Source organism: Ursus maritimus, unplaced genomic scaffold (assembly GCF_017311325.1).
Source record: "Ursus maritimus isolate PB19 unplaced genomic scaffold, ASM1731132v1 scaffold_3, whole genome shotgun sequence".
NCBI classification, from domain to species: domain Eukaryota; kingdom Metazoa; phylum Chordata; class Mammalia; order Carnivora; family Ursidae; genus Ursus; species Ursus maritimus.
The window spans coordinates 5,330,757-5,343,386 of NW_024425563.1; the positions used below are offsets into that span (position 1 = coordinate 5,330,757).

General features: G+C 40.8%; 1 protein-coding gene across 5 annotated transcripts in view; it reads right to left on the reverse strand.

Moving 5' to 3' along the window:
* Nucleotides 1-928: 928 nt before the first annotated feature.
* GALNT11 (polypeptide N-acetylgalactosaminyltransferase 11) overlaps nucleotides 929-12,630 on the reverse strand; it is a 52,391-nt gene continuing 40,689 nt past the window's right edge. For all 5 annotated transcript variants that reach the window (XM_040643776.1, XM_040643777.1, XM_008688592.2 and 2 more), the window contains 6 exons: nucleotides 9,642-9,759; nucleotides 8,339-8,491; nucleotides 5,259-5,477; nucleotides 3,865-3,969; nucleotides 1,907-2,044; nucleotides 929-1,670 (listed from right to left, as the gene is read on the reverse strand). In XM_040643776.1, the coding sequence (XP_040499710.1) occupies nucleotides 1,539-1,670; nucleotides 1,907-2,044; nucleotides 3,865-3,969; nucleotides 5,259-5,477; nucleotides 8,339-8,491; nucleotides 9,642-9,759 (865 nt within the window). In that variant the 3' untranslated portion in view covers nucleotides 929-1,538. The remainder of the gene's footprint in view (nucleotides 1,671-1,906; nucleotides 2,045-3,864; nucleotides 3,970-5,258; nucleotides 5,478-8,338; nucleotides 8,492-9,641; nucleotides 9,760-12,630) is intronic.

Sequence of the window (12,630 nt, forward strand, 5' to 3'; positions counted from 1 at the left end):
CTTTCTTTAAATATTTGGTAGAATTTGCCTGTGAAGCTGTCTCATCTTGGACTTTCATTTTTTGGGAGTTTTTTTGATTACGGATTCAATTTCATGGAGGTTAATTTAAATACATGAAGGTAAATAACATGCTACTAAAGAAATGAATGGGTCAACCAAAAAATCACTGAAGAAATAAAATATTACATGGAAGCAAATGAACACGAAAACACAACAGTCCAAAATCCTTGGGATGCAGCAAAAGTGCTTCTAAGAGGGAAGTATAGCAATACAACCTAACCTTACACCGAAAGGAAATAGAGAAGAACAAAACCCAAACCCAGCAAAAGGAAGGAATAAAGGATATGGAAACAAAAAACACAACAGAAAAGCGCAATGAAACCAGGAACTGGTTCTTTGAAAAGATCAACAAAATTGATAAATCTCTAGTCACACTCATTGGAGGGGGGGGGGGAGACCCAGATTAACAAAGTCACTAATGAAAGAGGAGAAATAACAACCAATACCACAGAAATACAAACAACTCTAACAGATTACAAAAGCCTATATGCCAACAAATTAGACATCTTAGAAGAAATGGATAAATTCCTAGAAACACATACTGAAGCAGGAGTAGAAAATTTGAACAGACCGATTACCCGCAATGAAACTGAATCGGTGATCTAAATTTGTATCTCCGAGCTCTGTCTTCTGGGATCCTGACCTTGTACCAGATGCCTATTTAACAAGGCTACCTGGATGATTCATAGGCAGCTTTATGGAAACTATCCAAATTCACAGACTTTCAGCACCAAATTCACACAAACTACGGAATGGTGCTGTGACCTAGCTTACTGGCTCATCAGCTGAACCCAGGTATCCTGCTCACCACGTGATACAGCACAGATCAGAGACCCCAACACAGGAAGAGCAGACAAAAAGTCCCACGTAAATCATCAAAAGGACCCTTTATTTGAATGTCGATAGTACCATAATTCATCAAAATAATTTATAATAGTTAACTGCCTCTTAAATATATAATCTTATAACTGAGGCCTTCTGAAGTTAAAAGTAATATGGATTCAGTTTGTTTAAAATTATTTAGGACATAATAGAAGTAAAAAAAATTTGTTTCCTATGAAGTCCTTCTAAAAAAGAAAATCGTGACAAGTTCCTGATCAGACAAATGCCATTCTATTATTAAAGGTATTAAAAAGCATAAAGTTTGAACAGAAATGTCAATTTCCTGGGTTTGTCCTTCTGTGCAAACCTGACCCTCTGCAGAGTTAAAACTGTATTCTAGTTTCTCACCATAAGCAAGAAATTCCTTAGCAGCTCAGAAATGATGTTAATGTCTTGGTAAAACAGATGCCCTCACTTTCGGATGATCACTCTGTGCTCCAGTCTCTAGTGTACCTGCTCTCTCATCCTCTCAGAAATGGTTCTACTCAATCAGGAAATCAGTTCAGGGACTTTCTTGTACCAGCAACTTCCCAAGCCTCACACCTTACAGAGGCGGTGAACGCCGATGAATTACCCTGCCAGGCACAGCGTCCGCTTTAACCTTCCAGATGCCACTGCTGGGAGGAAGAGCCATCACAGATTGCCATCGCAACGTAGCCTTTGTGACTCAGCGGATCGACCACTCTCAGGCACTGTCCAGCTGACACCTGGTACAGCCGATTACTCTTCTGGAAAACAGGTACCAAGAGAAATATACCAGTTAATTGCTTTAACTTAAAAAACCTGCTGCCAGAATGTGGACGAGAGGCTACAGAAACCCAGAAGAGGCGCGGACTAGCTCAGATGTTTTACTTACTCAAGGGGTGCTGCCCGCCCCGAACCACCTGCTCCGAGGTAAACTAGGAGTGCGCCCGCCAGGCTCCACCCTTAGCTCCGCCTGCCTCCTCCCCGACAAGCTCCTCACCCCGAAGGTCCACTGCTGGGATCCTCCTGACCCATGGCACTTCATGAGTCGTGGTGGGTCTGACGAGCGCGTTTCTGACATGTCCAGGCAAAGGAGGTTATTTAAAACCAACTCATGCTCTTCATTGTAAATCCAAATCTAAGGAAGAAAATAAAAAATCAAAACTCCTTAGATTTTGAAATTCAGACTGCACCCCAGTCACGTGTCTGTGGAAGAAGAATGGGGTCCCGGTATGCGGTCTCACAAAGCAGGGAACGACCAGCGGACCTGAGTTACGTGCAGGCAGCATCAGCGCAGCTACCTGAGGATGGAATGAATGAACAGACACAGGAAAATGAAGTGTGATCCCAGGATGAAACCGAAACACTGGTTAACCTTTGTGCACTGAATTTCACCTGACTGAATAACTGAGCACACCACTGTAGACATTTTCCAGTTCTAGGATTTCACCATCACACAGTGCTCGCCATCCCCAGAAGGCACAACACTGGAGGGGCCCCCCGGGTCTGCGGGCTGGCTTCCTGCGGACAGAAACACACGGGCTGCCCTCATCAGACGTCCTCATCTGCTGGGCAGTGCTGACGTGCAGGATCCTGGGGAAAGTTCTACTCTCCTCCCAGATCACGACAGCATTTGGGCTGAGATGATGATTTCATCTGAGGGCCAAGCAGCAGGGTTTTCTTTAGATGTGATCTTTCAGGCCAGTCTTCTCTATGGTCTCTCAGATTATTTTCAGGAACAAAGGCCTAAAACTGGCTGAACTGGACAAGTGCCAGGAATAACTTACTCTCCAAACTGCACCTTCACTAAATCCACAGGAAATGTACTTTCGTCTCTGAATTATTTTACTCACTAGTATTTCTACCTCCAGGCCCAAAATATGTGTGTGCTGTCTCCATTAACGTGAAGAATTCTATGAATAGAACTTTCTGCAACGATGCTAATGTTTTACACCTGTGTTGTCCAACATGAGAGCCACGTGTGGCTAGAATGACTGAGGGAATGGTTCATTTATTTCATTGTAATTAAATTTAAAGAGCTCCATGTGGCTAGTGGTTACAGCATTAGTACAAATCTACTTGATCCCAAACAAATGGGAGTGTAACTCCATCTCCTCAAATTTCTTCCATTTTCTGGAACAAATCTCAGTGAGCTCATCCCACTGTGACCGAAACCACCAAAGTGTTCACTACAGTGTCCACGATCCTGATACCTCTCAGACACAGCACAAAACTCCTTTTAAATCCTATTTTCCAGTGCGGACATCTTCCATCCTTTGCAAGCTCCCCTAGAAATAAATGGTCTTCTGTGAAATTTCAGAGGACACACGCGACCTATCCTCTTTAGTCTTGAGTGATGCCATCCCCGGCACTCAAGCAGGAATGAAAATCACCTCCTTGTGCGGTGTGTTCACTGCACAGGCTTGAGGCTGCACAACCAGGGGATTAGACTGCCGCTATCAGATACGAATCCATTTGAAATTACAGTCCCAAACTAAGTTTTTTGCTTATTTTTAGGTCTACTTTAACACCATTGAAAAGATTATGTGAATGAAATGAACTGATACTTTGTTGTGGTTTCTTCTGATGGACTACTAAGGCTCAGAGATTTTGATTTCAGAGAAAACTCTACGAAAGCTGTTAATTCTCTCCCGCAGAGCTAATGTGCTTGCCCAGGACGGCGCACTCCCCTTGCCGCTTCTGACATTCACTGAGCGTTCAGTGCGTGGTAACTGCAGAGTACAAATAATGCTTCTAACGAACAGCAGTATAAAAGGAGACAAGAACAGTTGTATCCCATGATCTCTAGAGTCATTCCCAATTTAAACCGTATCATGTAAGGAAAGTCAGATTAAAATCTTCAGGTCTTCCCTTCCCTTCTCCTCAGGAACCGCCAGCAAGTTCCCTTCCCCGAAGGACACTTTCCAAGGACTGGCTGAGCCCAGAGGCATGACTCACCTGACCTGGGTCACTGTAGTCACACGCCTTAAGCACCACCAGGCCTCCTTTCTGACTTGGACGGCCCTGGGCCACCAGACACTTGTTGGTCTGGAGGTGATAGAGCTGTAAAAGGAGAGATTGCTCTTGTCAGAAGACACCTTAGAATGCCAGGTAATGTGAAAATATTACTCCAAAGCTATGAATTTCAAAGGTCATAAAAATATCAGCATGTTTTTATTCCTAATTCTAGCTTCAGTACATAGGGTATCGTAACACACTTCAAGGTCATAGGCAATTTGAACAATACATGCAAGCAGTGTCAAGTAGAAATTCTACCTAAAGATAGAGGTTTACTAATCTACTACCATAGGGGAGGAAGGAAATTAAAACCTCTCTGCCCTGAAGAACCTTAAAAGGAAATGGAGGAAATAAAAGGTACAAACCAGAGAGTACATAACCGAATGAAATGTACGTGCGGAACTGGGATGAACACCGATTAGGAACTGCAAAGGTGAGATGCAGAAAAGCGAGAGAGAGTATCTAGTTTGGTAAAGGATTAGTGGGAGTGTTGAAAGAGCTGAGACGTGCGAGGCAAGAATAATGGAAAGGATTTCCACTAGATGGACAAACCATGGTATGCATTTTTACTTAACAAGAAAACACCTTGACTGTTTTTCATCTCGTAAAAAGAAGGGGAAAGCTCTACGGAGGAACAGCTGGCATCCTGAAAGATCCTAAGGAGCGCCGCCTTCTTAAAAGCAGAGAAAACTGGGCAACAATCAGAATATCTACACTTTCAAAAAGCAAATTCTAAGAAATGATTCAGAAAAAAGGTATGATTTTATGACTGGAACCCTAAAATTTAAACATGATACAGAATTGTGAAGAAATTCCTTCAGAAACAAAAGGGAACACCTAGAAAAACGTGGCTGGTCATGGGTTTTCCGGGCAGCCCAGATGACCGCGCGGCCCACCGGGTGTGAGCCGTAAGGCCATGCCACCGTCACTTGCTCTCTGGAGTCAGTTCCCAGGGCGTTGGCCCAACAGCAGAGAGCGGCCCCATTTCTCCTTCTGTTTTCCTTTTGGGACTGGTCTCTGCCAAACTAGTTTTATACTCACTTATAGTGCCTTTAGTGGTCTGTTCACATTGATATCCACCCTCCTGGAAACTAGAATGTAACTTACAGAAGTCATGCGCTCTTTACTGCAGGCAGGTGAAGGATGTTATTAACAGTTATTAACAGTGAAGATACTAACATTTCTAAGGTCTTAATACTTGAGTGGAGGAAGGTCCCACCAAAACAATGGAAGCAAGCTAAAGTCTATCACTAAAATGATACTTTAAGTCTAAAATGTCATTAACTGTATCATACAACTTTTAATGAAACACTTTGATGACAGTACTTCCTTACCCTTCCACGCTGAAGGACTTTGGGGCGTTTTGGCCCTCGATTGATAAAAATGGGTTGCTGGGGTTTGGCGTTGGGCCCAGATATCTGCATCTCTGGGTAAATATTATCCAGATACCATTTAAATGATTTACAACCCAACTTCCTCCTCAATTCAACACGCTCACTGATATTTCCATAGCTTTTGGTCCTCAGATCGGGTCTTAAGGAAAAATACTGCTCCTGAATTTTAAAAAGAAAAATGAAAAATAAGAGAATAGCTTTTTTGTTTAAAATGATCATCAGCAAAAATATTTTTCATGCCAGTGTTTTCTTGATGTTGTCAAAAAATGTCAACATGAAGTTTTCACACAGGTCCATCATTCACAAGAAGGCATCTTAAACCCCCCCCCCATATCACTGTCTCTCAAATAAATAAATAAAATCTCTAAAAAGAAAAGAAGAAGAGGGGCGCCTGGGTGGGCTCAGCTGGCTAAGCGTCTGCCTTCGGCTCAGGTCAAGATCCCAGGGTCCTGGGATGGAGTCCCATGTCCGGCTCCCTGCTCAGTGGGGAGCCTGCTTCTCCCTCTCCCTTGGCCCCTTCTCGTGTGCTCTCTTTCCCTTTCTCTCTCTCGATCACTCTGTCTCTCAAATAAATAAATAAAATCTTTAAAGACATCTTAAATTCTAAGATACATCCCAATTTCGGAAATGGCAAAACACGTAAAATGTGATCTCAGAACTGATGACACATGCCACGTTTGAGGCTGGCAGTTCTCGGACTCCATCAGGACTCTGGAATCTCAAGGATTATTGAAGACTCCCAGAAGCTTCTGTTTATGTGAGTTGTATCCACTGATATTTACCATATGAAAAGTTAGAACATTTGTTAATTCGTTAAAAATATCTCATTACCTATCAGCATAAACATGCTTCAAACAACAAGAACGGTGACACTGCTTTACAGTTTCACAAATCTCTTCAATGTCTAGCTAAAAAGAAGTCAGCTGAATTCTCATTTCTGCATTCGACCTGTTACTATTATGTTGTTTGGTTAAATATATTTTTAAAAATATGAGTGTATGAAAATATATAGTTTAAAATGGACGGAACTTTTTTTGGAAGGAATATTTTAATAGCAGTTTCAGAGGATTATGGCTATTCTTTTTTGACATATTTTTTAAAGATTTTATTTTATTATTTATTTGACAAAGTGAGAGAACACAAGCACAGGAGGCAGCAGAGGGAAAGGGAGAAGATGATTCCCCGCTGAGCAGGGAGCCCAATGCAGGACTGGATCCCAGGACCCTGGGACCATGACCTGAGCTGAAGTCAGACACTTAACCACTGAGCCACCCAGGCACCCCTCTTTTTTTGATATTTTACCATAACTCTTATTTTTCATATTCCACACTGTAACTAACCTTTAAATCATATCACTGAGCTTTTTGTGCCGATGCATTACAATCTTCTGCTCTATCCTGCTCTTTGAGTGGATCTCTACCCATCCAAGATTCGTGTACCATCATGCATTAGTCATTTGGAAAATACTGCTCCCTGGGTTGTGAAGTTCCAAATACTGACAAATGTCACTACATAATATAAAAAGTTATATTCATAAATATTCCAAATCTCATCACAAAAGCAGTTAAGTACTGGAAGCCATCAAGCTCAAGGAATGGATGCAAGTTTTCCACTTGCAACAAATGCTATCAGTTGAAGTGAGAGGCTCAGTTGGTTCATTTTTAAGAATGTCTGCCAAATATCCAAATATAAATAACCATGGTTTGTGAGCCATTCTTTTATATAAAAAGTGTTCCATGGAGAAAAGTGACCAGTTCAGCTCACAACTCAAACAACGGCACACGCTCTCCCCTGAAACGAGCACTGTATTTCGGTCTACAGTGAATGGTGCTTTCTGCGCACTTAGCGCGTCTCACAGCACTCGGAGCGCATCAAGATTTAACACAATTATTCCTACTACTCAGCTGCTTTCGCAGCATCAGTGCAGAGTCAACATGGTGAAAATGGCAGATACTGTGTTATCCGGACTACGAAAAGAGCTTTGCCCTGGCAAACCTCCTGAAAGAGTGGCAAGGATTGACGTGGGTCTGTGAACCACTTTCTGAGAGCTGCTGGGAGACCGTGTGACTCAAAGCTGAGGAACACGGAGAACGAGCCCAGAGTCTACAAGAGGGAGAAGGGAGGAGACCTGCAGTGCGGCAGGAGCATGACCACAAGCCCCCACTCTGCTCCCCGAACAGTGATGTTCTCCCCACAGCACACGGCACACACCTCCACGCCCAGTACCGCACAGTGTGAAGTCGCTGCATCTCCCGAAACCTAACACAGAGCCTGGTATAGACACTCAAATGCTCGTTTAAAAAAATTAATTGTAGGCAAATATTCACACAGCATTTCCCGTAACTCATGAATGGATAAAATGTGTATTCACATAATGGAATATTATTTGGCAATAAAAAAGAATGAAGTAATGCTACATGGTACAATATGGATGAACCTGAAAGCATCATACTTACTGAGATGGTCACAAAAAGACCATGTGTTGTAGGATTCCATTTGTAGGAAATGTCCAGAATAGGCAAATCTAGAGAGTCAGGAGGTAGACTGGTAGTTGTCTAGGGCTGTGGGAGATTAGGGGGTGATGGCTGAAGGATATGGAGTTTCTTTTTTTGGGGTGATAAAATGCCTTGTGAATTATACCTCAATAAAGATGTTACAAAGGAAATATCAAATTTGGGCACAACAGAAGACAAAGTGGGAAGGAATACTACATGTGCAGAGTTGAACAGGGGAAGAAAGGAGCAAAGAGAAGGAGCCACATTCTGTGGGAGTCAGAGGAACAAAGACCCTGAAGAGAGAATTTCTTCTGATGTTGGCTGTATTTCCTTTTATAGAGTGGTCACTTGGAAATTAAAAGAAGGGTCACAACAAAAAATGAGAGGAAAAAGAAATGTAGAAAGGGATGGCCCTAAAGCATAGGTCCCACGGAAGCGTGCCAGAGTGAAAAGACAGGGAAACAGAGCCATCTGCAAAGGAGCAACAGCCCAGCAGACGTTCCCAACAGAATCACTTCATCTCACCTTATATTCATCCAGCCAAACGTGCGCAAGCCTCAAGGAGTTGTGGGTCATGGTGTCCTGGCCTTCAGGAGAACCGTATGGTCGCCTTTTTCGGAAAATGTGTCCGACTCTAGAGCAAGGGATGATGAAGAGTCTACCTCCACACATCCAAATCTGGTCAGGAGCAAAATAGGTATTAATAGTTGCCTCACACTGCTGTGAAGTCAAAGTATGCATTTTCATGAAATTAATCTTTGTTAATCAAGATTAATCCTCAGGACTTAGGGACAAAGAATGCTTACTGGCTGGTCCTCTAATCTCAGTTTAGTGGTACTTTCTTGTAACATGTATATATACAAAAATGATGAAATATACTGAATAACTATAGATTAAGATTCAGAAGATCTTAGTTCTCGTCTAAATTTTGCCCTTGGCCATCTGGGTTACTCTATATGGTTATTTTAGTTTTTGTGGGATTCCATTACCTTATGTCCAAAATAAGACTGAACCAACGATATCTATTATTCTTTCAACTTTAAAATTCTAAAGATTATGTAGGAAAAACTACCTTTTAAAAACATTGTGGTCAATACATTGCAAAAATACCAAATGACACGTGCACAACGTACTGTGGTATTGTGTGGATGGGGGTTCTGCTGTGGGGCCCAGGAGCTGGGAGGTGGGGAGTGAGGACATGTGCTAGCATGGAGAAGTCTGAGTTCTTTCCCTTGCCTCGTTCTGTCCTTTGCAAAGACTGTCTTCCACCCCCACAGTTCCCTGAGTCCCAGACCCCACCTACAGCACCATCTTTCCAACATTAGCAGCTGGAGAGAAGGACTGATTATGAAAGATTAATTCCTTCCTCAGGTTGGAGGGACTTGTACACACACACACACACACACACACACAAAGGATTCTGCTAGCTACTTCTGAAAGTGAAATGGGGAGCTATTAATAATTTTCCTGGGAGAACAGGTGTGAACCAGGATGGTCTTAACAATCAGGGAAATCTAATCACCCTAAACATGTATGTCTAGGATTAGCAAATAAGATTAATAAACTGACAACAAAACTCCAGATTAAATGCACATTTAGACATCTGAAATTATACCAAACTTTCCTTTTAAATTCTTATAAAATAAGGCTGCTTAAATACTTTCCACACTTTGAATGGATATTATCCACATCAAGGATTATGGTAAAGCAGTATTCATTAAGGACAATTTATTAACAAAGATAATCAGAGAGAATTTATAGAAAATATGAGATTGTAGATGAATATTATAGTCTACTACACAAAGTTAATTAAACATGAAAAAATTACCCGAAATGATATTTCTAAGTTTTCTCCTCCCCAGATATCCATACCACTGTCGTACTGTCCAAGTTCATTGAAATAGTGTCTGTTCATGGCAAACAATCCTCCAGCCATTGTAGGTGACCTAGAAAAGGAAATAGTTACTGTACCAATTCTATAGGGCAATTATCTACCATCTTCGTTTTAAAAAAAATTCAGTGCACCTTTGGAATATCACTAATAAAAACCAGATTAACTAGTATGAAACATTTTACCTAACATCAGGGATGAGCTGGGCCACATGACGGAATTTTCTAGGTTGCCAATGATATACTACGTATCTGGCAAATGAAGGCTACTTTTCTAAGCATCAAAAGTACTTTTTAAATTATAACACTGTTATCAGAAATGTACCTGATATCAATTAATTCCTTTTGACAGTCTTACAGAACAGTGGAATAAAAACTGGACTCCAGAGCCTACCAAGGGGAGATGAGACAAACTTTGACTTAGATCAGTGGCTCTCAAACAGGATGATTCTGTCCCCAAGCAAACATTTCATTAATGTCCGGAAACATAATTAGCTGTCACAATGGGGTAAGGGGAGGGGGGGTTCCACTGGCAACTGATGGGCTGAAGCCAAGCACGCTACTACATACTCTAAAATGCACAAGAGAGCACCCACAACAGAGAAGTATCTGGCCCATAAGGTCAACGCTGCCAAGACTGAGACTTAAATGAGAGAATCTGAAGGAGACTGGTCCTCAAAGAGAGACAAGCTCAGCTTCCAGCTTCTCACTTCCTGAAACTGAGTTAAGGCGATGGTGGAGTCTAGCATCCCAAGCTCCCTGCCAGAAGTGAAGCAAAATTCCTGTGCAGGGAGAAAACACCATCTCAGGTAGGAATGTGTTTCCATAGTTTTTCAAGACAGTGTCTGCCACCAAACAAAAGTAAATAAGTAACCAAACAAATAAATAACCAGTCAATCAGGAAGATAAATCACATGAAAGAAAAACAAGAGAAACAATCTACAACAGAAACAGATGTGCAGGGGTTTCAGACAACACAGTTATTAGGCAGGGACTTTAAAATAACTGCTCAATATATGCAAGGATAAAAGACAAGATGCAAAATCTGGCAGACAGATAGATCTGATCAAAAAGGAAACCAAATTCATGCATATCTGAAAAACCCTTCTGACAAAGACAAGAAATTCAAGCAGCCGATGAGAGAGGCTGCCTTCAAAAATAAGACTGTTGCTGGCTTCTCCCCACAAACCGAGGAAACCAGCGGTTCTTTCATGATATCAAGAATCTACTTACCAACCTAGAAATGGGTATCAAGTAAAACTGTACTTTAAAGTAATGGTATAAGAAAGATTTTTACAAAAAGCCAGAGAGAAGTAATCACCAGAAGGTCCAGCAAAAGGATATACATTTAAAATGTCTTCTTTAGTCAGAATGAAAATAATCCCAGATGGAAGTTTGTAGATTCAGAGAGAATAAAGAATAACATATAAAGGGGAAAATATGTGGGTAAACCTAGATGAATAATGGCCACATAAAAAATGTCTTGTAGGGTTAACACACACACACACACACACACACACACACACACAGACACACACTTCAACAATATAATCCGAGGGGAGATAAACTGGAGAATGAACAGTCTCAGATCCCTGCATTGTTTGAAGTACCAAATTATGTTGCAAGAATGTACGCTGTATTCTCTGCGGTAATCACTACAAGTACAGTTTTAAGAACACATAACATCTAATAATGGGGTGGCAGCTGGGAACAGAATAATAAAAAATTTAAACTCAAGACCAAAAGAAATCAAGAGAGGAAGGGGAAAAAAAGAACAGAGAACAGACAGAATACAAACAGTACCACTGTAATCATAAGCACAAAATACAAGTAATAATATAATCAACTAAATTAAAAGGAAGTTTTTCCCACTGGTTTAACAACAAATCATACTGCAGAAGTAACTACATGCTCCTTGCAGGGGACACAGAGACTGACAACAAAAGGAAAGTGACACAATGCGAATATTAAAACAAAGCTAGAATAGCCATATTAATGTCACTATAATGCAAAAGTTTTACTATTCTGAAAGTCCAGAAGAAATGGTTTCATTCATGAGATTTAATAATAATTCCAAATTTTCAGACATCTATGAAGATAGAAGACAGCCTCAAAATATATGAAGAAAATATATAAAGAACTACAAGGAGAAACATAATACACAATCGTAGTGGGAAACTTTTAATATACCATATTTAATAACTGATACAAGGTGGAAATTAAAAAACAAGTGTAACTACACCCGTCACGGTGCGCACTATGGAATGTGCAGAACTGCTGAACTGCTGTCGTGCACCTGAAACTAATGTAACACTACATGTCAACTATACTGCCATGAGTTTTTTTAAAGAATTAAAAGTATGGAATATATGAATAATAAACTTCACTGAACTGATTTAGAATCCCATTTTTAACAATCACAGAAAATACAAATTTTCCAGGCACACAAGGAACATTTACAAAAATTACTCATGTGCTTGGCTATAAAGCAAATCTCACCAATATTCAAAGAATTAAAATCATACAGACTATTTTTTGATCACAGTGTAAATTAAGCTAGGAATACATAATTATAAAATCCTCCTATGTCTGGGAAATAATGTACTGCTAAATAACCTATGGGTCAGAAAAGCCACCACAGTGAAAATATTTTAAAATAAATGACAAGAAATAGTAGTTCGTGGGATGCAGCTAAAGCCATGATTAGAAGAAAGTTTACCACCTTAAATACATATATTATGAAAAGAAAAAGGATGAAAAATTAAAAAATCTAAACATGCAACTTAAGTTGGCAACCTTGATATCCTAAAAGTGAGAGAGCTCACAGAATAATGGGCAGGAAGGTGGGGGAAAGCGGCAGGGGGAGGAAGGGGCGCTAATGTCCTTGCCGCACAAGGAGGAGGGTCAGGTGGTGCTGTCACAGCCCA